Below are 27,229 nucleotides of genomic sequence, written 5' to 3' on the forward strand. Positions count from 1 at the left end.
ATGTGCATATAAATTTAAAAGAAATTTAGTTTTTCCATTAAAATGATGCAGTGGGAGTGATTAAAAAGCATCCTGGCAAGTGAGACATCATAAACAGAGGAAAAACACTTTGGGAATGTGACCTTGAGAAGTCTGGGAATCTGGTCCACAAATCCTACTGCCACTAAATTTCTGATGGCAGGTAGTAAAACTCAGTGCAAATGTTGAATTGTATTTGAAGTTATTTTTTTAAAATAAAGTAACAGTAAAGCAGTCTATGACTGCACTGAGATAAACCTTCAACTAGGTGATATTTGAAAGATAAACCTTACGAAGGGACAATATATGAATGAAAGCAGCCAGGCAGGCTGGGGGAGTGGCCATCAATTTATGCACACAACTGCATTTTCAGCATAATTAGCTGTCTAATTGAGCATTATAATTTAACTGACACATTTAAACATGTAATTTATTTGAATGCACACTGCTTGTAATCTATTTATAATGTTTACTCTTCAGAATGGCATCAGACTTTAGAAGATGAAATTATCCTTCTGAAAAACAGAGAAAGAACCAAAAGGAGTATGTTAAGGAGCCCTGAATGCAAATAAATTTCTATAATTTCAAATCAGAAGAGGAGCATGGAAGCAGAAAAGCCATGCAGAGAAAGTTAAGTACTGAGCATGACTGTAAAGACATGACTTAATTTTAAATACAGTATAGAGATGTACTGCCCTTCATATTATCAGGTTATTGTGCAAATCTGACTGGTTCAGCTGGCAGCTGGGTAAGAAGGAGATTTTGGTCACTGAGAGGTTTTAAACTGCACATCTGTCTTGTCCTGAGGAAAGAAGCATCCTTTTCTCAACATGATGGATATTGCTGTATGGATATGGCTGGCTCTTTTCATACCTGAAAAGGAACAAGGGCATGTCATCCCTAGACTCTGTCAATATAGAGAGATAGTAGCCTGTCAACTACTTGCAGAGAAAGAAGCCTAAGTCCCTTCATTCACGGTTGTACACTCCCTGGTGAGACAAGATTTCATTCTCTGGGTGATAGACCTTTATTATAATCAGCATTATTAACTAATGCATAGTTGGTTTTCTTCCCAGATATTTTTTCTAATTTTTTATTTCTTTTTACTTTCAGGCAACTATTTTCTGAACAAAATAGTTGTAGGTTTCCTTTTAACCCAGTAAACTTTTGTAGTTACACCTCATTATGTATTTTATGGTGCTGAGTTTGAATCTGCTGCTTCAGTTACAGAAACTGCCAATAGACATATGAAAATCCAGAACACAGAGGCTGGAGCGTTCCTGCTTTTTAGCTTTGGAATTACTTCTGCATACTCTAACAGTTTCCCCTTAAAAAATGAAGCATAGTAATACCTACGGTTATGGAATGCCAGACAACTAATGCAAAATTTTGCTGCCAAACTAGAGAAGAAAACTACTTTTTAAAACCTGAGGTTGGCACAGTTCCTGGCTTGTCTCCTCACCTTTCCCTCTGTGCTCTGCCCTCCCAACTCAGTGATTACCAGAAAGGAAAAAGAGGAATTAAATGCAAGGCCATGCAAGAGGAAATAAAAATGTATGAGTCTTTTACCCCAAGATGAGTTCACTTACTAGGAGATCCTGAAGTTGCTTGTGCATGCCATGGAGAAGACAAGAGGAAAGAGAACTCTTCCAGGAAAACTTCATTTACCCTTCATGGGGAAATGAAAGTAGAGTAAGGAAGATGGACTGTGACTCAGAGCATCGTTTCTCATTTCCAGTTCTCTGATAGACAGTTGTCGGGACATTGAATTTCTATTTTGTTGCCCAGTGTGTTCAGAATAGCTCTTGTCAGGAGAAGCAATATTAGAAATATGATGCTGAATACATTATAGAAAATAAAATTCTTTACTACTTAAACCTTTCAGTCCTTTACACTGTGCTTCGTGGTGATATCCTCCATTCTGTGAAGATTAGCAAGGCTGGCCATACATAGAGGAGAGTGCTTTGAAAAGCTCTCTACTCTGGTTATGGGATTTGTTGGAACTTTTGTTTTAGTGCCTCTTTTATTCTTCCTTGATGATAAAGCCTTTCCCACTAGGAAGGTGAGGACCAGTGGAAGGGGAGAATCAATGGAATTACTCCCTAGTTACCTGTAATAGAGTAATGACATTGCTCGTTCTTACTGTGCTTAGAGCAAAACGAGAATTCCTGCCTTGTACTTCAAGTCAAGTTGACTCTGTGCTGGTGGGAAGGAGATGTGGCATCCCCCAGAATAGGTTAAGGAATGGCACCAATACCAGAAGTCAACCTGGAAACTGCTGTTGGCTCACCAAGATTTCTGCTTGTCTACTTGACACACAGAACTGGCTCAACTGACTGATCATGTCCTCCTCCAGAGTGTAAAACTGGCCCGAGGGGCAGGCAGGACAGGAAAGGCTCTGAATTGAGCAGCTTGGCTTGGTGTATAGGCTTAGTTGAGCTATGTAGGATAATGATAGGGATCTGGATCAAACAGTGAATTCTATATTATTCCTGAAGATTCACTGAGACTTGAGCATTTATTGCCTCTGGAAAGGGATGTGGAAGTATGTGGAAAAATAAGAAGAAATTTGGAATGGCTCCTACTTTAGTTTAGGCTTTAGAGAGTGTGCTTTAAGTTGGAGAAAAGGTGAGAAAGATCAAAAACTAAAATAGAGAACTAATGGCAGGATATCCTTTATGTACCAGATTCACTGCTGCCATGTCTGAGGAGATGCCTTTAAATCTATGTTGTCTTCAGGAAGCTGAATTGGGCTGTTTTCCCTAGTTTCTCTGAAAGGGTTTTATAAATTGAAGTTGTTAATAAAAAGTATACTCAGATGATTAGCATGATCTCTCTGCTTAGCCTATTCTCCTCTTCAAGTAAATATTTTGTTATAATAGCCTATGTTGGGTAACCTGAAGAGAAATTGATACAGGAGCAGCTCAAGTTTCCCCTGATTTAAATGTCTGTGGTACTTTGACCTATTCTCCAGTAAGTGTTCACATGATTTACAGTGCAGCATCTTTCTATACTCTCTCTCTTCAAGCCTTCTGTATGCCACAGGAGTACCTGTTACAGGGAGATATTGTGCTACTTGGAAATGACCTCAGTTAACTTCATGTGCTGTTTTGACTTGAGAGGAGTGGGTTTCTTTTGTTCTGTTGGATCCCTCTCTGCCACCATCCCTATGAGGGGACAGTGAGGGCCTGGACCCCCTGGAAAAGTGTGAGCAATTCTGATTATATCCATTTGTCTTAAGGCAAGAGAATCCAAAGTGTGTTCTTTTAGTCTTCTCAACTCTTCTCTTTGAAGTGCAAACAAAGTGCTAAAAGGAATGAAACTGAGGTCAGTGTCCATTTTGTTGTAAAAGAGCCTTTGGTAAGAGTAGAGGCATATGGTAGAAAAGCTTTCTGTCTTAATCTTTGAACTAGATTAAATGTGTGAGGGATGGTAAAGTGCTGGAACTGGTGCGTTATGAACAGAGGAGTTGAGCTGTTGGCTATTTTTAAGCTTATACGTGAAGAATGGGTTACAAATATACTTACAAATTCATGGCACTACTTCTTCTTGTCCTAGAGACTGGACTTCTCAGACTCTGGGTAGACTGGATCATCCTACTGGAGAGGGGACTCCTCACGGGGGAGGGGAAAGAGGGCAATTTCTGACATAGTAGTTGTTTTGGACAACATTTTAAAGTCCAGAGTAGACAAATCAGAAATACCCCCATCAAGACTACACACAGTGTGCATCTGCTGTACATTGTCTTCAAGATTTTCTTACTAAATATCACAAAACATGGTAAAATTGCTATGCTTGAGTAGACAGTGTCTCTGAAGAACAGATTGTGAACGTGGAAAAACAGGAACTTCGCTTTCAAAGAAGAAACAGAGGCTGACCTCAGCACTAAGATACTCCTCTCTATTGAAATGTGAGAATAATATATGGAACTGCACTAGTACAAACTGCTGAAGCACCTTGGCAGCGCTCCAAGCAAGTGCTTTTTCTGAAGGAGTTCTTAATACTTCAAGAAGACATAGTATGGGCATTTAGATGCCAATGAAATGATTCCCTGTAGGATCCATAGGCTGCATTTCAGTGCTAAATTATGACGGCAGTGTGAATGATTGACTGCCAATCATTGCTGTGCACACACGGGCTTTTGCTTATCTGCAGTTTAAATCCCTTCTTGTGGTAAACTCTGTCACTGCTTCAACCCTTAATTGAGATGCTTCTGTCCATCTTTATCGATGAAGATGTTGTGCCATTGCTCCTGATGCTAAAGAAGCCCTGACCTGATGCTTAAGAAGGAGCTTATTGACTGGAACCTGACCTTATTGCATTCATGACCTACACAAGGCCCAAGCCAAGACTTGTTTAGTTTCCAGACATAAAAAAAATCTACATTACATGAATAAAAAAGAAATCCATAGGTGCAACTATTGCTGCATATGGCAATTGTGAGAGGAATGAGAACTAAATGGGACCTAAAAGTCTCATTACAATTATTCTTGGGTAAGAGTGTAGTTTTCTGTTTAGGGAAAATCAAATAACTTTGAATATATTCTCCATCTAATCTAAGCTGTATGCAACAGAAGCGGAATGATCTTGCTTAATACAATGGGAAAGGCAGGTGACCTTCTGTTAAGGGTGGGCATAAGGAACTGCACTTCAGATCCAAGGGATCTGAAAGATTTTCCCGTTGAGTGCTCAGTGAATTAAAACTTCGCTTAAGTTCTTGAATTCTCTTCTCCAAAATTTTGCATGCATTATTTTCGTAGCAGAACTCAGTGGCTGAATCTACCTGCCACATCTGTGAATTGGGATAAGGTAACTCTTTTAAAAAAATAAAGGTTTGATTTATAGTGACAAAAACATGACTCACAGAAAGTTCAGTGCTTGGATAAACAGAAGAGTAATGCAAATGGATAGATGGCACTGTGTAAATTGTATGAAAAATACAGTAAGAGTGAATAGGAATTGGTTAAAGAGCCAAGTTAAAATGGGATAATCTATGTAGCTGTTGTATGTTTTCTTCACACTATAAGCTTTCCATCTATTGTGAAGAATTCTCACATGAAAAACAGGGAAATGGGTTAAAAAACATGTTCAGTGCTAATTCTGTCTCTATCTTGATTTTTTTCAAAGGCAATTTTTCTCTGAAGTGCCAATTAATTCTGTTCGCATGCCCAGCCTAGCCTGAGTCAGCTCAAGTAAAATCCTGATTCCCTGAAGCTGCCAGCAATCTTGTCATCGTGCCAGGTATCCAGCACATGCAGTTTTGGTGGAAATTTACCCTGAGGTCTTGGTTTCTTGAGTGTCATGAGGTATCTGAGTGTTTTCATCCAAAAGCTGAGGAACAATAACATAGGGACTCTGAAAGTTGTTGTCTTATTCTGCTGATGAGAAATGCAAACACAGAAAACTCAAGAATAATATTTATGTACAGCATTGCTTAGGTTATGATTACATATGCCCTGAATATGAAAAATGAGGTGGTACAAAACACACTCATGTTTTCACACATACAGGGCCTCAGTAAGAATTGGCTTTCTCTCATGAGGACTTTTCTTGCTTGGTACCAGGTACTAATGATTCCTGTCTGCTTAAAAAAGATCCATTAAACTGTCAAACCATCAGGGAAAATCATCATGTCTTTTGAAATAGAGCTTTAACAGTGAGAAAAATGGGAAGGATTTCTGAAATACCTTTTTTTCTTCTTTTCTATTCCAGCTGAAAATTGACTGGCAGCTATCAGCAAATTGAAGACAGGGAAACTTTCAAAAGTATTTGCCTTCTAGACTGCTGTTGTTGTCTGCAGTCTTCTTGGTACCAGATTTCTATTTGCGTCCTGCATTTTATTGGAAGTTTTTACTGAAAATATAAGAAATAATGTTTGAATTGCTTTTGGATTTCTTATAGGGGTTTTATCTTACTTTTTAAGCCTGTGAGCTGGATGTGTATTTTATTCCTTCTCAGTTTTTGTTTTGCTGCTAAATATCATCTTTTTATCCAGCACAAAGTGGAATGCAAAATAATTAAGCGAGTAATTTGTAAGTCTGTGACTACAAAATAACACTCCCCCTAACGTTCTCAGTAATTCCTTTGTAACTAAAGCCTTGACCTGTAGTAGAGATAATGACAAATTGTTTTAATCTTCTCACAGTTCTGTCTGCATTATAACTTTAAAAACCCATCCCAGTCTGCGGAGATTTTTGTTACTTCATGATGATTTATCCTCACTTAATTCCCAATGACACCTTAGTTCTAAAATGCTTACAGATTATTTTCCCCCCCTAAAGCTAGTTAAACTCCTTCTGAACACTACAGAGGGAGCAAAAATCTCCAGTCAAAACTTTTTGATGCTAGATTATCTACATGAAACAAATACTTTTAGATTTTTTGCCATCCTTTGACATTTGAAACCAGACTGCCGCCTTCCTACAGGGTTGCTTTCCGAGGCTCACAAACAACTCGGCATTATACAGAGAAGACTCAGATCAGTTTTCTAAACAACATTTTTCATGCCACACCACCCACATAAAAGAGTTTGGGGCTTTCCTTGCCTCTTCAGTCTTGCTGTACTTCCTCTTATTCCCGTGTCTCCAGTCAGCGTGGCAGTGTGTGGCCTGGAGGCTTGACTTGTGACTCCTTGGATTTGTTGGATGCAATAAGCTGATATACAAATGCCTGGAAGGATTGTCAAGGTATGCTCTCTGCACCGAGAAATTACAGTTTTTGTGGGCTTGAGAAGTGGGAACTCAAGTTCAGGCTTGAATTTTAGGTCCTTCCCTTTGCTGCATTTCTTGTAGCTTTACCATAAAGGGGAATGCTGTGTGTGTGTGTGTGTGTGTGTGTGTTCTTTGCGTTTCCCGGGGGAGACATCAAAATCATAGCTTCTTTTGAAGGATAGAGCTGTGTCCAGGTGTTGGCACAAGCTCTACTAGTGTGGTAAATGGGGGTGACCCTGTGTCAGGACCGCTGGGTCTGTGAAACACTGTAGTACCATTATTCCATGTGATGCCCAAGCATTGAGTAGCGAGGTGCAGCTGACAGGTTGTTCACACCGTGACAGGTGTGTTGTTCACCACAGCCCACCTACGGCGGCAGGCAACCAGCCTGGGGAGATGAACCTTTCTGCTGGTGGTTTAGCTCTTTGCTGGGTATAGCTGTAGGAGGACTTGTATGAATTGGGGGGAAAAAAAAACAAACGGAGAGAAACAATAAAAGGCTGTGCAGGATGCCAGCTGCTATTAGAGGCTGAAGGTTTATTTTCAGAGAATCATTTTCAGACACATTGCTTCAAGTAATTTCAGTCTAGAGAAAATGGCACCTTATACCTTTTCCTGTCTTTAGAGTGAGTTCTTATGGAAGAATGGGGCTATTCTGGGTGTTGGACAGGTTAAGCCCTGCATTTTCAGAAGAGCTCTCTGAAAAGACACTGAGCCTTGTCTGTTGTGTTTGCATAGTAGTTCTTACTCTGTGATGAATAATTCAAATAAAACTGATGGTGGGGTACAAATAATCAGAAGAGACTTTTGTGAGTATACTGTGTAATGGGGGCAGCAGACAGTTATGAGCCTCTTCCAGCTTCATGCCCTCCTCAGGACTGGGCTCAGGTGATGGAAAATTCTCATGAAATTTCCAGAATATAACAAATAATCCCCCAGCACGAAATAAACATTCTCTACCCTGGGTGGAACCGATAATTGGAAGTAAAACTGGAACTCAAAGGAGAAAAACTGCTCCTATTTTTCTTATTTTTAGTGGACAGCATTGAGAAGCAGTGTGCACAACAGTACTCGTGGGGAAGGCTACAAATAGCAAGGTCGACTAGTGAGCTACTAGTAGTTAGGAAAAAGAGTCTTCTGCATCCAGCCTTCCTCAGGTCCCACCTTATAAATTTCTCTGGGAATTTCATGTGGTCCTAAGCTTTGCATGCATGCCATCCTGATACCACACAAGGAGCAGACACCCTTTTTGCTGCGTGGGAGAGTGTTAATTGATATGTCCAAAGGGCTAACATGTATTTTTCTGGCTAGTGATCAAATGATACTTGAAAGCCCTTATACTGCCCAGTACTTGTACTGGATGGCTCTTGCAGACAACTGGATTGCTGGGAGCTACCTCAGGATTGTCTGGTTACTGAGCTTTTAGTTTGATCTTGGAACCATCTTCCTGTGTAAATAAAGGATAAACACTAGTTAGAAATGATTACCTTAAAGTATTAGATGTTTGAAGATGTCATGTGTTTCTTCATTAAAGAGCCTTTGAAAATTAGAGGTCGTCAGCCCGGTCCATGTCTGTAGTTAATGCTTTTTGCTGGTTTGATTTGATGTAGTTGCCTAATCTCATTGGGGGCAGTGTGTGGAATGTGCATCAGGGGAAAACAGCTTGCCTTAGCATGCCACCTGGTCCTGGCTTTGCATGTAACTACTTCCTCGAAAATTGGCTGTGGGGTGGCCAGAGAAGATCCTGCCTGCAGTTGGTCTGTGCAGTCACCTATGGCACATACCAGAGGGACAGTCACTTCCCAAAAAGGTTGGGCACTCAGAGCAGTGACAGCAAGAGTGTGGGCTGTACAAGGAAATGAGGGATCAGCTGCTGAGCACATCAGTAGATGAGGGAGAAGTAGATATGTTCAGAAAATAGGCAAGCACTACTTGACTGCTATGCAGTCAAAATCTACAGCCACTTTACTTTTTACCTGTGTGCATTTAAACCAGATAAGCTTTTTTTTTTTTTTTTAATGCCTTCTTTTATCTCAGTGCCAACTATTACAGGTGAGTTATAACTGAAAATACGAGGCTTTAAAAACACTGAAGTTTTACAGCTGCAGCATGTTGATAGTCCTGGATTTCCTCTTTCTCACATGAATTTGAAAGCACAGTTGTGCTCTGAGCTCAGTGCCTGCTTTTTGAATGATAAAATGGTTTAACTTAGCTTATTTTCCCCCCTCAAACCTAGGTACTAATTAAGAAATACCTGTAAGAGCAGTAACTGCAGCAATAATTTCTCACTTCACTGATCTAATCTGAAGCCATGAGCAGCTGCAATAGCTATGCCACGAAGGATCTTTCCCCTTTGACATATATTGCACAGGCTGTCCCTTGATTAGGTCACAAGTGTTTGAAGGCTGTAGATCTTTGCTTTCTTTTACGGAAATGCACCTCTTTTTAACAGTTTAATTGCTCAGGTTTGAATTTGAATGATCAGGTCTTGAAAGAAATGTACGTATGCATCTGATTACTTGTTTATGGGCTCAGGGAAGCTCTGCGATAACAAAAAAATCCCATGCTGATTCCTGAGCTGCTGGAGATCCTGTGCTCTAGGGTGTTGCCCTCCTCCTGCCGGATCCCACACTCCAGTCGGCTGTAAACTTTAACAGTCTTTTTTTAAGGAGAAGTGGTGTTGCTTACCGACATCCTGGAAACAAGCTGCGCATATGAAAATCACTGTTCTGTGGAAGTAACCCCTGGCAGTTCATTAGGCTGACTGGGGGGTGTTGCTAAGCAACTCGGGGTAACACGGGGGCTGTATGTATCCTTTGGTGGGTCCTGGTCCCTACACAGATTCCCAAAGCAGTAACATAAACGTGAGGAGAGACTGATCAAGGATGACCAAGAAGTTTAGCCCCTGCAAACTAACTTTTTTGTTAAGAGTTTTTCGAGAATGAAATTGGATTAGACCCAGCGATGACGTATCCTGTTTGATTTCTTTTCCCCTTGCGCTCTGACGAGCTTTGTGTTTAAGCAGGCTTTTGTTTCTGGCTGTGAGTTGCTTTAAAAAAAAAAATTGGGAGTGTGTCTCGGGGTGTCGAGGGTGATGTGCTTAGCTTGATTGGCTAGGTTTGGCTCGGTCTGCTTGCGAGTCCTTTGTTCTTCCCACCACCCTCAGGTCAGTTGTGCAACATGCCCTTATGGTTTAAGGAGGAAAAAAAAAAGGGGAAAAAAAAAAAGTGAAATGCTGAGTAATGCCAGAGTTTTCTCAAATGGCTGATGCAAACCTGGAGAATTTGCATCATCATTCAGCTGGAGTAACTTGGTATGACAACAGCTTAAATACAAGTCCACACGGAAGCTGAGCTGGTTTCCAATGATAGGGCAGTACCAGCTCGCAGTGTGAAAGCGCAGGTACTCCTGAGCCAGGCTCAGATCGCAGGAAGGGCTCACATACTCTTTAGGAGCTTGTTACCTGTGTGTAGGAGCAGCTGGAAAGATAAGAGAGGAGAGAGGAAGAGACAGAGTAGTTGGCTGCACAGAAAGGGGGGAAAAAAAAAAAAAAAGCCTTGAGTTCCTGCTGAAAACTTTTCTGCCTGTGCTTGCCGTCAGTGTGCTGGTGGCACTGTAGCATGCCTAGGAAAGCTGCTGTGCCCACGGTCTCTAATGGAAGCTACTTACAGGGGCAAGCTAATGGCAGGTTGTCCTCTCTGGACAGTGGACAGCCAGCCCTGGAGGGAAAAGTTGTGCTGAAGAAGAAAGTGACGCTTTTGAGGGGGATATCCATCATAATTGGCACTATCATTGGAGCTGGCATCTTCATCTCTCCCAAAGGCATCCTGAAGAACACAGGCAGCGTGGGCATGTCCTTGACTGTCTGGACAGCATGCGGTATCCTTTCACTTTTTGGTAAGTCCCTGAAAAGTTTCTAATTGGTCCGGAGGGGCGGCCGGTGGATTATCATGATTATTTGTCTGATTTCACTATTGGATAGCAAGCCACAGAGCAGAACTTGAGGGCCAATGGAGCTACAGGAGGTTTGTGCTGCGGAATGGGTTTTGTGAAGGGTGCAAAGATCTGCAACCCCTGCCCACCTCACCCCTAGTACCTGGCTGGTGAAAGTTGGAAGTAAATTATTGTTTCTTTTGGGTCTCTAAAGGAACAGGAAAAGCAAATGTCCATTTTATTCCCTAGAATGTGCTGTATGTATAATATTTTTGTCCTGTCCTACTTGTAAGAGGTAGTTTACGATTTGCTTGTAAGGCCCCTGACATCTGGAGATACAGGTCATGTGGCTTGAACACCACTGAAATGTTTAGACAGGTCGACTTAGTTCCCTAGAGGCTAGAGCAAGGTCTGAGAGGAATAATTCCCAGCTGTATTGACATGAAAGGGAGCAAAACAATAACACTAACAACCCCTCTCCCCACTGTTTTACTTCATTCCTCCCTCACGATGTTGCTTTCAACGATTGGGCTACCAAAAACAGTGTGATGGAAGTGAATTTGTCATGGGAGTTTTATTGCTGGCCTGCTTATTGTGAGAGTTTTTACTAATTCTCTGTATTCTTGAAGAGTGTTAAATTCTGAAGAAGTCCAGTTTAGTTGTTCAGTACACAAAACCCCCATTCAGAGTGGAAAACCCCACCCTGGCCTCTGTGGAACAGACGGTTCATTGACCTATTTAATGAGTTAATCTCAAAGAAGCTGAAGAACTAACATGAATATTGGCTTTATTTAAAACAGAAATGACTTGTTTACTGACAGGAGGTAAAGAGGACAAATAAGGACTAACATGTGCCTGCTTAATAGGTGGAACAGGCAAATGCCACCTTGTGTAAGTTGGCTCTGAGTTTTAGGGAAACACAGGCAGTTTACAGGCTGAGCCCACCCAGGCCAAATAGACAGTCTGAGTGAGTTAGGAGCCATTTGGGTCAGATGTTAAACGTGTTGTTTTAATGTGCAGCATAATCTGTTGTACAAACATGGAAGTCCTGCCTGTAATCAAAATTCTCTTACCAAGAAAAACCTCAGAATCAATCTGAAACCTGTCAGAAGACCTTGGTCTTTTGATTTAGTCAACACAGAGTTTGCTTAAGCACTGCATTTTTGGCTGTAACTGTAGTAATAGTGATTTTCTGGCTGTGAAGTAAAGTCTGTGCAAAAAAAAAAAAAAAAAATAAAGAAGAAGAAAAGAAAATCTCTTTTATCAGACAGAATTTGTAGCTCATTTTCCAGACCTCTAGATATGAAGAACTGTAATTTGGTCCAACAAAAGATACTTTCTCCTTCTCTGTGTGGATCTGTTACAACTGGGTTTTTTGCTGTCTTTTTCTTTTTGTTTTCTCCATGATTGTTTTTAATTCCTGCATGACTGAATTATAGTTAAATCACACATTAAGGTCACTTAAGGTCTTGCTGAGGCTGTGTGTGTAACAGGTATTGAAAAAATTAAATTTCATTCATGAACTTCCGCAGAGGAGGGTGGCAAAAGAAAACCCAGCAATAGCTTTTTTCAATGTGGTTGTAGGGATTCCTTTAAGTACACTTTCAGGTAAACTGGAGAATAGATAAAAGCTGCCATGTTTTTGCATAGCCCCAAACAAAGCAAATGAACTGGGATGGAATTTGTCACAATGTGGTTCAGCTTTATTGGGCTTGTACACGTGATGTGGCTTTGACAACTCTAGTTTGTATCTAAAAGTGTTGTGGCATAAAAGCATGCAAGGAACAGAGCTGAAATGAGTTTGTATATGTTGCTGAGCTTAACTCTATGTTGTGCAGTGCTTACAAACCTTATCTACTGTTTTCATCTGGCTTCTCAGACTCTTCTAAAAGGGCTACCTGTGTTTGTCACCTGTGGTATTGATGCATCCCACCCATGGAGCTGAGAATCCCCTGGCTTGGTGACTGCATGGTGTGTCCTGAGCTTTCACTGCATTTGGAGCACACAAAAACACTCCACCAGTGTTGAAAAGCCAGGGCTAAGCCATCTCCTGAATTTTGTATATAATATATAAGGAGTGCTCTTGAGGAAAATTCTTAATTTGCAGTTCCTGCTTCCGACTTTTTGCCAGTTGGTTGCTTTTGCCCATGGCTGAGGAGAGGTAATAAAGTCCTTCAGGATTTTCTTCAGAGGTTGAGTCAGGCATCTCTAAGACTGAAAGGAGCTGAGCAGACTTTGACAACAAGCAAATGTGTCAGAAAACTTTCACTTAGTGGTGCAGTTTGACTGTCTGGGAAGTAGGGTAGCTGGTGTGACACCCTGCTTTGTTGTCCCTCTTCACAAGATGAAGATGAGTAACAACACTCGTTGATAGTAAACAGCTTGTCCAGTGGCTTTACAAATAAATGTAACTGTATATATGTACAGTTTAGTTAACTGCATGTCTAGCTGAATGAATTAAAACTTACAAAATTGATTGGAAAAAAAAATATATATAAAAAGTAGGTACGATACCACGGCAGCTCTGTTGTTTAGCCTATAAATGTTTTGAAAGGTATTTCTGGATGCCTCCCGTGATACCGCAGTTTAATTCTCACAGGTGCCCTCTGCTATGCTGAACTAGGAACATGCATTAAGAAATCTGGTGGTCACTACACCTATATCCTGGAGGCCTTTGGTCCATTACCTGCTTTTGTGAGAGTCTGGGTTGAACTACTCATTATTCGGTAAGTGTAATGTGAGTTTTTTTGTTTCTCTTCTGATGGCAATATGCTTTTCAGTCATAAAGAAAAATGTCCAATATAAGACGGGCAAAACAAATAAAATATATCTTGATCAATTAACTGTGTTCTTTTGGTATCCATTTAGCATCTTTTACAGTTCTTTACTGTATCCATTAATGCCACTAATAATACCCATGCCTACATATAGTATAGTGGAAGAGGGAAGTCACCTTTACATTTTCTCAGTCTTAGCAGTAGCTTTTAGAGCAGTTGCTGTTTTCTGTGGATAGAGGAATAACTCCTGCTGAAGCTATTGCCCAGGAGTGTTCAGAGTTAGGAGCACCATGCGTGCTTTATATGTAAGCCTGGGTCCCCATTTTTTGCTTTTGTGGGGTGTTAGAGAACTTAACTCTTACTATGAAAAGCACTAGCTGACCAAATAAAGCAACATTAAGTCTTCACATATCTAAAATGGCCAAAGTACTGTTTTGGTGTGTAAGCCTTTGATATGCAGCCCTTGACATTGTATAAATGAACTACAACAGAAAGATGCCAGATCATATCAAATAAACTTCCATAGTGCAAATGGATCTTTATATCAAACTCACATGTGGCCCTTTGAATTTTTCCTTTTATTTTTACAGTATTGCTGAGGTTGGAGACCTTGATACATGTAGAACAGAGCAACTCACTTATGCATAATGACTTTGGGAATGCTCCATCCCCACCTCAGGCTGGTTAGCACTCCTTTCCCCTCTCTTCCGCAATCAGCAGATTAGTCATGAAAGCACAAGCCTCATTTCAGATCACAACTATGTTTACATAACATTGACAAGTTCTAACATAGACTATTGAGTTTAAAAGTGCTGACAGTGCTGAGTCATTATGAATACATAAATCCTTATGTTGTTTCCGGAGGAAATAATTTTGTATGTCAGATGGTCCCTCACATCCTCCCCACCCACACATAACCTTTGAATTAACTGCGTAATTTCCATCAAACGTGATGAAAGGGCAGATGTCTCAACTGTATTAACTTTTTGCCAAAAATGAAAATCAGGCAGAGGAATGAGACCTATGTTTTCACAGTGCAGTGAACAGCTATACTATTTCATGTCACAGAATCAACAAAAGAGAGCAGTGTTACAAATATCCCTCTTAACCTGCACCTTGTTAAGCAGAGGGACCTTATTAACCTAGGCAGAAATACCCACAAGAAACTAGGCTTCATAAATTCCTCTCCTCACAAAATAATTATTTTTTTACATATGACAGTGTCCCAGGAATGTCATGAAAATGCTCTTAGTCATCGTGATCTGCCCCACACCCAGAAAATAATCATCTTGCATGGGAACGAACATCAGTGGACTCTTTAATCACCTGGAGAGGCAGCAAGGTGTACATGTTATAACTTGTGATGATCAGAGCAGCGCTGCTGAACCTCTGTGTAGAGTTTTATATCTGACTCCTGCATCAGGAAACTAATTGGCTGCTGCTATCAAAGAAATTGAGACCAAATATGTGTCTGTGTTTGTTTTCGGCAGATGAAGTTGCACAGACACTTCTCAGCTAAGCTGTTTTTCCCTCTGAAGGATTGCAGGATTATCACACTCACAGGCTGGTGGAGCAGTTGCAACCAAAATAAACACTTCCTACATGTATCTCTGCAGACACTACTTTGCAGAGTAGTGAAACTCTGCCTGTATGCTGATTAAACTGTACCAGCATCACCTACTGTTTAGTTATGCCTTGCACTGCGCTGCTCCTCATCCAGTGCAAGTGGGAACTTTTTTCTCCCGAAAAGTCAGGTTGGGAGTATTTTATAAATATACATACCTTTAAAAAAACCCCAAACAACTAATTTTCAAACAAGAGAAGACTGTGTGACTGCACTATCTGTAGTCTGTGGTGGTTATTAAATGCAGGCTGGGTGGAAGTGCGCTGCCAGGTGCCTGACTCACCTGTGGTATAGGTTGGGGCGCTGACCTGCTCCTCACCTGATGGCTTTTTGTGTCCTTCACCCTTAGTGAAAGCTGCTCATGTGCTTTCCATCTGCTCCTGAACACAGAGCTGTTGAGGGCTGCCAGCCTGCCTGTAGGATTGTAGTCAGAAGGAAAAGCACAGAATCATTGAAGTTGAAAAAGACCTCTAAGATCATTGAGTCCAACCATTAACTCAGCACCACTGAATCCACCCTAGGCTGTGTCCCTAAACACCCCATCTGCACAAGTTTTGAACACTGCTCCGTTCTTTGAACTTCCACATCCACTGATTGACTGCACTGCCAGAAACATCTCCTCCCAGACATGAGAATGCCAGAGACAGAGCTATTTATTAGAGCTGTAATTTAGGAGCTATGATTTTAGAAACAGAGTGGTGCAGATAGCAGTGACTGCTTCTTTAAAAAGGCTTTTCTTTAAAGTGGGAGGGGGAAATCCAAGTTCTGGGAAAAGAAGCTGAGACTGAGGAAAAAAGTCTGCGACATCTCCAAAGATCTGATCTTTCATCGCATCTAGGGCACTTCAAGCTACTTTTGGCAGGCTGCAGTATTTAAAAACTGGAAGCCTGGTGATTTTCTTATGTGAGTTAGAAATATTGCACTGAGGTAAAGTCTGTAAATGTCTGTAAAAATCCAGGCAAAATTTGCAAAGCCATTTGCTGGCCAGTGAGAGGAACATCCTTGTGCATGGGAGATGCACGTGCAGCAGCCCTTGCTTGTCCGTGCAGAGACTTTCTGAGAAAGATACTTCCGCCCTTTGCTGCTCTGCAGCTTGGTCCAGCACTGTGTGTGACTTCTGGGTTGAGTCATAACACGAAGAAAGTGGGTTTTGTTTCCAGGGTGAAATTCCCTTGTGGAAAATTCCTTTGTTGTTCAATGGAGAATAACAACTTCTCTGCAGAATTTTTACCCTCCTCCATAGCATTTTTATCAAAGTTCTGTGAAGTGAGGTTTTATTTTATTAAATGCTGTATATCTTTTCACAAGAAATTTGCATGGACTCTGGTTTAACTCAGAAATCCTTTGAGACAGAATCATATACCCTATTGTCCTTACAGTCTGTGAGGTGTGTGATAAAGCACAGATACCACTAGCTGTCCTAAGAAGGGTGAAAGTGTCCTCCCAAATGGAACGTGAATAGATCACTGGAAATATAATATGGAGACCGTGTCTGATTCAAGGCTAATTTGCTATTAATGTGTGTCAGTGCTAAGGCTTCTGGCAAACAATTAGCTTGTCTCAAAGAGAAAGGCTGTATGAATATTATGAGCATTTTGAATTTGTAAATGCAACAACTGTTTGCCTTTCTTCACATTTCTTGATTTTATGGTAAGTGCTTTCTGTGCTCTATGGGTTTTTGCTCTCACTTGCAGTGCTAGGAAGTTGTTAGTCAATAAAAGGAACAAATTCTGTTTGCATTTTAGGAAATCCAATTTTAATTAATTGTTTTGCATTTTCTCAGAATTTAATAACAGACTTGGGTAGGTTTTTGGTACTTATTTCAGTAAACCAGAATTCTTGGCTTGATTGAAACTAATTTCCCTGTGTCTCTGAGGGGTGAGATATACTTGGCCACTAAAATTCAAACTGACTTTTATTCAGGGTTTTGCCCATGTAAGTCAATTCTGGCTATGTTCACTTCATGCGAGTGAATGAAGATTTCTATTGATACTTTTGCTTTCTGATTATGGCTGCTTTGCAACGTGGATGTAAGGAGTGGTAAAAGTTGTTGCTGTCAAGATCAGAACCACTGGGCAATGCTGCATCCAGAAACCATGTCAGCATAGTTACCAACAGGCTTACGTGATAGTGAAGTTACAGCATGATCCCACATAACATCAATGTACTATTGCGGATTAATTTTGTGACTTTGTTGTTTTTACTCTAGCCCTGCTGCCACAGCAGTGATATCGTTGGCATTTGGACGTTACATTTTGGAACCTTTCTTTATGCAGTGTGAAATCCCAGAACTTGCGATTAAACTTATTACAGCTGTTGGCATCAGTAAGTATCAAAATTTTAGGTTTCAGGAAAGGGTAAAGATTACAGAAATTAAAAAAAAAAAAAAAAAGACTAATCACTCGCTGAACAGGTAGTTGTTTGATGTGAATCACTAATGACTGGGCATCCAATGCCAAGGGCATCCACATGACATTTTGCCTGGGTAGGTGTGTTTGTGAACAAACGCATTAGTAGGAAGAACAGCAGACTTTATTAATGGCAGGGAAGATCTATTGCCAAGGTTGATTCTGTTGCCACTGGAATTAATGGCTGAAGTCTCATTACTTTTGTGGAAGCAATTTCAGTCCCTAAAAGATGGTGAGCTGGTGCCAGAGATATGGAAGAATGATTACCTGCGTTTAAGTGCTTTGCTGTACCTCTGTTTTAGGAGGAAATTGAGTGCCAAGTATGATGCCATGAAGAAATGTAGTTCTCTTGAGTGCAGACAGGCGACATGAGATCATCTTCCCTAGTCCCACTCTTTCTGCCATGGCACTAATCCTTGTTGAGGCACCTGTGATTCAGGAGGCAGCAACCCAGCTGTGGGAACAGAACATACAGCTTGGAGCAGGGTTGTTACCAGCAAGTTGTCCTGCTCTTGCTAATTTTGCAGTTAGTGTAAAAGGGACCTACTTAGGTGACAGAAAGCTAATATTTGCAGTGCGAAGAGGGAGGCTACCCTGAGTGCAAGAACTTTACAGTGTACCTGGGATGGTGTGGAGGGGGCATGAAATGGGAAGGCGCAAAGGGTGAATGGGAATGGGACTCTGGAGCCTGCACCTGTAGCTTTAGAGGCTTGTTTCCAGTTCTGCCTGGTCACTGGTGAGGATGCTTCTTGTGGGCACATATTGGCATTCAGCTGTGCTGGGAGGGGAGTGCAGAGTAGACCTGAGTAATTAGTAACAGATTGTTCCTTTCAATTTGCTCAGTGCACATAACAGAAACAAAAGGACTGGAAAAAAGAATTAAGACATGCAAAATGATCAAAGGCCCACAGGAGACCCTTTCAGTTTTGCACAATAATAGGTTCAGATGACTTTTTCTTTCTTTGGGGTAAGGAGTTCAATTGACATTGAAATTTCCAGTCTCCAGGTTACTGTGGCTTTTTGTAGGAGCTCTCTTGATAAGTTTTCCCTTCTGCTGGGAGTATTAAAAAATCAGTATGTGACTGCATTTCTTTCTAGCTTAATTATGCACAAACTATAGGTTTCATAGGAATAATTGAATTAAGGTCTTGAATTTTGAGGTCACTGACTTTTGGAGCTACATCTGTCTAAAACATTTCAGTGCAAGATAAAGGTGAAACAGATGTTCAGTAATAGTCAAGGTCAATGAGACAGAAGGAATGTTAAGTGAGGACTCCATCAAAGCATTTTGTTAAGTGCGTGTGATTCAAGCACAATAGGTGAACAGTTTGAAATATGTTTTTATTGCTTTGAATTTAAGTGAAAATCTGTGTGATAAGCCAGGACTTGACAAAATAATTAAACAAAAAAGTAGCACTGCAGGGGAGGTGGAGTTAGGCTGAAATAATTACAGCCTAAAGGGAGAGAGGGGGTCATAGCAGACTACTCCTGTACAGAGTAGGTCTGTACAGTACAGGTAAGTTGAGCTGGCACTTTACTGAAAGAAGGGATTCTTGTAGAAAGCTTGTAATGGTGAGTGGGACAAAGCTAAGGAAAACGGTGACATGATAGACTGAGGTTTTATCTTTGTCCTTTGCAGTATTCTCTACAGTGGAGTTTCATTTGCAGTAGTTTTAGAACTTCTGCTACGCTTAATCTCAGTGTCTGACTGCTATCCTTGTATGGTAAGAATCAGCTGTTGTGGTAATTGTTATGAATGTTTGGTATTGTGCATGTAGGCAGAGTGATAGGTAAGATTAAGGTGGTGAGCTGAATAGACACTTTGGAGCCCTGAAGATCTCATAATCCAATTTAATGGTGCCAAAAGTAGTGTTTGCTTCCACTGCAAATTTTAAGTTAATCAGAAAGTGAAATGACATGCCTTTTGTACTCTTATCCGTGCCTGGTCCCTCCTCTCTCCTTGTCTGATGAGCAGTCCTTGTGTATCTGTCTTTATTGTATGGGGAAAAGGCAGTGGGAAGCACCATTAAATTCTGTCCTTGGGTGAGACTTTGTTCTAATGTTTTAGTTTGTCATTTCTCATTATACTGGAAAGGGCATGGAGAGATTTTGAAAAATCTTGAGGTGATCCCCTGATCCCAAACACAATCAGTGCTATCTAAACAATTTCTTACAGCTATTTGTATAAACTGGTCTTAAAATCTGCAGTGTGGGAGTTTTTAAAGGCTCACATATTATTGCAGCCCAGTTTTTTCTATTTTATCACAAGACAGCTTTTCTCTTTCCTTCTCCCCCCCTCCACCTAAACCTCCTTTTATGCATCATAAGCCTATTATTAAAAGGTTGCCTGAGGTGGATGTGGCAGGATTGTGCTGGGGAGTGGCAAATACTATTGCTCCTCTACCAGCTGTGAAAAAGTATTTCTTGTAGTGGGGCTACAGCCCATTCTCCTCCCCACTATTCCCCCTCTGTGCCTCTCCAGTGAAAAAGGAATGGTGATGCAGGTAACATGTAGATCAGATGAGAGTTAAAATGGAACTACTGGAAATGATGACCTTTAAAAAATTCCTTATTCTTACTTTATTATTTATAGCAAAAAGCATATGCTGGGCACAGAACACCCCTGAAAACCATACCTGTTCAGAGCAATCTCGAACAATCTGTAGAGGCAAATTTTCTGTTCTACAGTATGCTGCTTTCATTTCTAGTTGTCATTATTACAATTTTTTAAAGTCACAGCTTTTTGGACCTCTAAAGCAAAACCTGCCTGTTCTTTTCAAACTTAGAAATCACTTAAATTCACTTCATGCTTCTTAAGCGAGTCTTCATGAGGAGGAAAACTTAGACAAATACTGGATATGCATATCACAGTCTGTCGGTCCGACAGAAACATTTTCTAAATTCAGTCAATTTTAACTGTACCTGAAAGAAGAGAAGACATCTCTAAGACTTTTATTACATCATGCATTTCATAGACTATCAGAGTCATAGAATGGTTTAGGTTGTAAGGGTCATTAAAGATCACCTTGTCACAGGCAGGGACACCTTCCACTGGACCGGATTGTGCAAAAAGCATCCAACCTGACCTTGAACACTTTCAGAGACAGGATATCTAATTACTACAATTTTTATGAAAATAAATGACCAGAGAAGCTGGATGTGCCCCAGCACAGGGAAGGACAACTGAAGAAAATGCAAACAGGAGACCAGCCCTTCTAACTGCCCAGTTTTGCTCAAGTAGGACAAAACAGCCCCAGGACACAAAGCAAAAGGGATGTTGTCCACCTTTGTTCTGATGCTGTCCTAAAAAGATAGTCTTTTTCGGAGAAAGAGTTTAAAATTAATTTTTCTCTTTCAGTGAAAACTGGTAGACTTCTACATATTTATTGTTTCTTCCAATGAAGAAACATCCTATCACCGTGCCTATCATTACAAAGCATTGTGGCAGTGCAAAAATGCCCTGTATTCATATGTTGCTTTATTTGTATCTTTGAATTCTTTTCTTAATGCTAAACTTAAATATAATGATAGCAGGAAGGGACAATTGTACTGTGAAAGGTATTAAACTCTTCTGTTGATATGTAACTTGACTAGAAACACAATGTTAACTGAGCCTGTTCCAGTCTTTCCACTCCTCTGTATCAGAAAGTAGATAAAGAGGTTTCAGCTATTAAAATGAAATGAGAATGAAAGCTGGTTGCCAACTCACACATGTTTTTACACTCATTTATGTGTATTTTAGGCATTTTCTGTAGCAATAATGTGTAATTTCCCACTTTTTAATTTTTTTTTGGGGGGTCTGCCAAGGAACTCAAATATCCCTATCTTTGGCTGTTGGTGGTAAAGTTATGCTTGAAAACTGAGGCCACCTATACAGATCTTTCAGCACTTACTGGCAAATGGTCCAGCCCCCAAACTTTATAGGCAAGTATGTGAGTCTATAGTTAGTTGCCTTTTTTTTTACCCCATCATGGCAGATGTTACAGATGCCACTCTCTACTGCTGAAAATTTTCAGACAAGCAGTTTAAGTTAAAACATCTCTTGGCTTGCAGAGATAGCAAAAGCTGCTCTGATAGGTGCTTTTGTGCCTCCTGTGACCTTTAATTGCTGCATTAGGATCTGCAAATTGAAGGTATTATTTGCGTTTTAAAAATGCCTTGACCCTCAAAGTCTGACAAGTTAAGGCAGGGCAGTTTTCTTGGTCTCCTGCTGAGGTAATGGTTCATATATTCTTGAAAAGTAGGCCAGGATGTAATGCTTACTGCTGCTTCTCCCATCAGATTTTATCTGTCTACCGCTGTGGCTGTGGGAGGGAAAGAGATTGTGAAAAGCAACATGATTGGTGTTACCATTTTGTTTGATTGTTCATGAACCCCATTTTGTTCTCTTTCCATACTCCCCTTGGTTTTCATCCATCTGGTTTTTAGCTAGTTGCTTATTTTAAGGTAATTTTTTATGCTCCTCATACAGTTGGTGGAGAAAGAGGGAAAGAGACATTTCCTGAAGGCATCTCATCTTATCTGGGATAGGCATCTCAAAGAGGTATTGATATTCATCCTCTGGAGCTAACTCTTTCTTCACTGAGGGTGCAGCCACACTAGATGCCTGACTTCTAGTTAGCAAAGTTAGACCTGAGTCCTCCTTTCACTGCCCTTTTCCTGGGAAACTGCTTCTTCCTTCTGATCTTTGCTGTGATCCTGTATCAAAGCGTCTACAACCAGTTTCTTTAAATATCTCCATCAGGCTTTGTTCATAGATGAGAGATGTTGAATGATGGTCATAGTCCCAAGATATAATGGGACTATATATGAGTCCTAGCACAGTTGTCATATTCTTTTCCTGCTTTAGCTGCTTTCTTCGTGACTCTGTTTCCCTGTTGCCTTTCACTACTCAGTTGCTAACACAGCTAGTCTGGTGTTGGTATATGATAGCAGTGTAAGCCCCACATTTCTAGACAGCTGTTATGCAGATAGAACCTTAAGACTAAATATTATATTATAGAATACTAAAATTATTATTAATAGTATACAATGAAATTGTGTCTATATACTATATTTTTATAGAAGACTGTAAATTCTTATACCATAATAGGTACAATAAGATGAAATTCCAAAAAAATATAAAACTGATCTCAGATATTCTACTCACTTAAGTCTCAGCCCTGCAACCTGGAGTAATACTGGTGCAGTCCTCCAACTCTGCAAGGGACTTACTCCTGTGGAGGACCATCAAAGGACATTTGCATCAAGGGACTTTTAGTGATAGGACAAAGGGAAATGGTTTTCAGACTGAAAAGGGGCAGGTTTAGGTTAGATATTAGGAAGAAATTTTTATGATGAGAGTAGTAATATACTGGCACAGGTTGCCCAGAGAAGTTGTGGCTGACTCATCCATGGAAGTGTTCAGGGCCAGGTTGGATGGAGCTCTGAGCAGCCCGGTCTAGTGAAAGGTGCCCTTGCCCATGGCACAAGGCTTGGAACTATGTGATCTTTAAGGTCCCTTCCAAACCAAACCATTCTATGTTTCTGTGCAAACTAACAGCACGTGCACAGGACTGACTGCAGATGTAGCATCTCTTCAGTTTCCCAGTTAATGAAGGTCCTTGCAGTGTCCCTTTTGCTTGCACTATCTTATTAGAAAGCCTCAGATGAAATGTTTGACTGACTTGAACATGTGGTTGGGGATGGAAGAGGTTTTAACACAGACTGCTCACAAGGTTCTTTTTCTTTCAAGCCTGTGTAGCTCTTACACAGATTTGGTGTTTGTGATCTGTGCATGGCTGGCCATCAAGGAAGGTTATCAGTTTCCCTGTGAGTTGACATTACTGTTCCTGCTGGTTCACCATCCAGTGACGTTTTCATGTGTTTCAGGAAGGTGAAACCAATGCATTAGAAAGCCTGGAGGAGGTCTCTCTGAGGGCTGGATGCTCATGTTACCTACTCTGACCTGTGTAAGGTAACAGACTGATTGCTGCAGTCAGCTTGAACTCCGAGTAAGCTGGATATCAAATTGCAGATACTCTTACACAATAAACTCCTCCTTGACATTTTTTTGTGTCTGGTCCATGCCTGGACTTCTCCTTCTGGGCAAGAAGAATATAATATCCTGAGTCTTCTAGGAAAATTAAAATTAGCCAGTACTTGACTATTGATCAAATGAATATTTTAAATATATTTTGCTTGAATTACAGTTGTTAGTCTTGCTGGTAGTCAAGCCCCAGGAAAAGAGGAGGAACCTCAAAGAACACTACTATTCAGCAGCAATCTAAAGGGATCTTTCAGCATTTAAATTAGTCAGGATATGTTAGTGTACTATTAGAACAATAGAGTAATGAATCAGGCCCCTCAGATCTTCTGTTGCCTGCCAGGTGTAGGTATACACGGAAGAAAAAAGAAAAAAAAAAAGTATTGGGATCTCTAGTGATAATTTGCAGAAATTTGAGTGATTTCTCTGTGACTTAGGAAACAACACCTCAGCTCTGAAATATGGTGAGATACAGAACTGATTAAAGGTTTTGATCTTTAAGATCTTTGTTTTGTGGAAAATATCATGCTAAATGATGTTGTGAGTTCATGTTGGGTTGTAAATTCTTTGTTTGAGAGTGGGACTCTCTCTTTCCCAAATATAATTCCAGAAAAATATTTTTTTCCTTTCCTGGAAGTTTTATTTTATTAAAAATGTCAAAAAACCCACACTGGTATCTAGATTACTTGGAATTTTCTCCCTTTCCCATTGAACCAAAACTACTTTAAACTGAGAAGATTTTTTTTTATTCTATATTTTTAGCTTTGCCAGTGAACAGAAACTGTATAAAATACTTGGGATAAATCAGTGGGGTTTGCTTCCAGAAAGCCTGTACTGTGCCAGGTCTACAATGCTAGCTAGTACAAAGTAGCAGCTTGTGCTTTTATGCATCCTGAGATGTGTGATATGGCTGATGACAAACTTGTGCTCTTGAGAGAGCTTGAAGTGGGGGAGGATTGAGATGAGGAGCTACTTCATTAGCTCCATATGATGGCAAGAAAGAGAAGATGAGTGAACAGGCTTGACTACATTTCCCTTTCCCTGAAGCAGAAGGAGAAGGGGGCTTTTTATCTAGTGAAATGGCTCACATTTTACATTCTTTAGGGAAACTTTGTTGATTCTGTTTTGTCAGGGTAACTGTTTAAATAAACTAGAATAATTGGCCCTCAAATGATAAGACCTACTACCTTTCTCATTTCTTCATCAATTCCCGACAATTATGGGTACATCTTCTGCACTCTGGCCCTCCTGCATCTCTGGTGGTACAGCAAAAAAGGGAGGAGAAAGTGTGGAAAAGAAGAGCAGGAGTAAATAAGGTAGCAAGTAACAAATTTATGCAGGGTCTAAAAAAGGCTGATAAAATTTAATATGGTTATTAATTACTACCATTTTGTGAAAAATGCAAATGTCTACTCAAACCAGCACAGACAAAGAAATCTGGAGTGACAAGGGTTGGGCAATTAATTTCTTTCATCCAAGGCAGGGTCCTGCCAGCCCATTGTCTACCAGAAGTTGACAGTTCTGAGTCAATGAAGCTGTAATTTGGTGTGGAGGGAGCCAGGCAGAGAAGGGACAAAGGGATGGGCCACGCAGTGGGTCAGGCAGAGGGGCTCAGCTCAGGCCTTTCGTGTGGCACCGTGAAGCGGAATGGGAGAAGTAGGAGGATGACAGCTGGAGAAGGTTATTGGGGTGTATTTCCTTTAATGCATTAGGATCTACTGGGTGTGTGACCTCTCTGCTGGCAAAGAGTTTTGTGACAATTATTTCTTTCTGACTTTTCTTTTTCCCCTCACAGCGCTGGTGATGGTCCTGAATAGCACAAGTGTCAGCTGGAGTGCCCGCATTCAGATGTTCCTTACCTTTTGCAAGCTTGTAGCAATTCTGATAATTATAGTCCCTGGAGTTATCCAGCTAATTAAAGGTATGAAATGAAAAGTAAATGCTTTTAAAGAGCTTTTATCTTTACCCTCCCCAGTCTTTCCCCACCTGCCTTTGCCAAATAATGCTTGTAGCAGCAAAGTCTCTTAATTAGTCTGTGCTTGCTTAACTGAGGCTCTGTCATGTAATTGATTAGAAGTGGAACTACACTGGGATGAACTGGTGCTTCCTTCAGCATGCCAATGAGTCTGTTTCAATCAGATTCACTCTCAAATGAGCAAGTGGACTGTGCTTCTCTGTAATTTGCCTTTGGCATGAACTTTGTGAAAGGAGCAGGATGGGTTTTAATGACAGATGGACATACATGCCTAGTCCAAGCAGAATGTCTCCTTTAACTGTGCTAGTCCCTAGTCATGGTACAGGGTATGTGGTGGGAGAAGGGCTCTGATTTCACAGAATCACACAGTCATAGCCACACCTTCCATTTGGGTTGGAAGGGACATTAGAGACCATCTAGTTTTATCTCCTCCTTCCATGGGCAGAGATACCTTCTGCTACACCAGGTTTCTTAAAGCCCCATCCAGCCTCGCCTTGAACACTTCCAGGACACCCACTGCTTCTCTGGACAAGCTGTTCCAGTGCCTCATGACCCTCACAGAGAAGAATTTCTTCCTAATATCTAACTTAAACCTGCCCTTTTACAGTTTAAAGCCATTCCCCCTTTTCCCGTCACTACATGCCCTAATAAAGGCACTCTTTTCACTGACAGATGCTCAGCTACCTGCAGAGACTTTTCCATTACAGCCCTCTCAGCAGTTGGTGAGAGATGGTGACAAACCCCAGCTCACTCTCCTTACAAGTACACAGCACAAGCAGCCATTCAGTGCAGAGGGGCAGAATAGGGAGCACTCTTTAATGAACTGGTGGCAGATTTTATCTAACAAAAACTATCACAGTTGTTGGCTCTGTCCCTGGGGATGCTCTTCTCTGATGACTCACAAACCCTCCCATCCTAGTGAACAGCACAGCGTTGGTCTGTGCAGTGAGCTCGAATTCTCAGGGACAGGCAGCTGTGGTTAATAAAGACTCTGAAATAAAGGTTTTCCTGTGTGGCATTCTGCTGGTTCACTGTTTTTGTTTTCTTGTTTTCCACTTTCTCTCTGGCAGTTGCAACACCATTTCCCACTGCACATTACACATGAAATGGGCAAAATTTCTTTCCATTCCCATCCACACCAGTTTTCCTTTGGAGCAGGTCAGGCCCAGGTTTGTTTGGGGTTACTGCCCTGAAGTAGCACAGATAGGGTCCCTTATTCCCCAGTGGGACCCTTCTGTGGTCACAGCTTTTCCCTTAACCAAAAAGCCTCTGTTTCAATGGGAAATTTTGACTGGGAGCTCAGTAAAAACAGAGGAAAAGGGTAGAGAATTTGACCCACTGCTGGTCTGAATGAATTCTGCTCCATATCTGTGGAGAGTCACTGCTACAGAGGAAATTTGAGATATTGTTGGGATGTCTTACAAACCATAGAACAACTTACAAATGAATAAGAGCATAGCAGTAGTCTTACATATTTGCATTTTATATATATATATAGGTAATTCTTATGTGGTGAAATATTAGTACAATATTAATTATTGTGATAGAGAGTAACTAACTTCATTTTTCAGTGGTAGAAATGTTTAATATTTTGGGTTAATTTATCTTATAAATGTTGCTTCTGAATGAAATGCCAGTAAAGTTACTTCTGATTAAAATGCTGAACGAGTGAAATTTTCCACATCAAAAACTACAGAGCTTGTTTTGCTCTCTCATGTTGATGTAAGTCGTTGCTGGAAATGACAGAGTAGTGAATGTC

General features: G+C 40.7%; 1 protein-coding gene across 4 annotated transcripts in view; it reads left to right on the top strand.

Moving 5' to 3' along the window:
* Positions 1 to 6,521: 6,521 nt before the first annotated feature.
* Positions 6,522 to 27,229, top strand: part of SLC7A11 (solute carrier family 7 member 11) — a 65,399-nt gene continuing 44,691 nt past the window's right edge. Inside the window, exons 1-5 of one of the 4 annotated variants that reach the window (XM_050320513.1) lie at positions 6,522 to 6,704; positions 10,400 to 10,625; positions 13,261 to 13,387; positions 17,272 to 17,387; positions 25,291 to 25,416. In XM_050320513.1, coding sequence (XP_050176470.1) covers positions 6,684 to 6,704; positions 10,400 to 10,625; positions 13,261 to 13,387; positions 17,272 to 17,387; positions 25,291 to 25,416 — 616 coding nt within the window. In that variant the 5' untranslated portion in view covers positions 6,522 to 6,683. Of the gene's footprint in view, positions 6,705 to 9,534; positions 10,626 to 13,260; positions 13,388 to 17,271; positions 17,388 to 25,290; positions 25,417 to 27,229 lie in introns of those variants that run through there. The other 3 variants (XM_050320515.1, XM_050320514.1, XM_050320511.1) reach the window with 3 other exon arrangements.

This window comes from Myiozetetes cayanensis, unplaced genomic scaffold (assembly GCF_022539395.1).
Source record: "Myiozetetes cayanensis isolate MyiCay16 unplaced genomic scaffold, myiCay2020 scf24, whole genome shotgun sequence".
Lineage (NCBI taxonomy): Eukaryota > Metazoa > Chordata > Aves > Passeriformes > Tyrannidae > Myiozetetes > Myiozetetes cayanensis.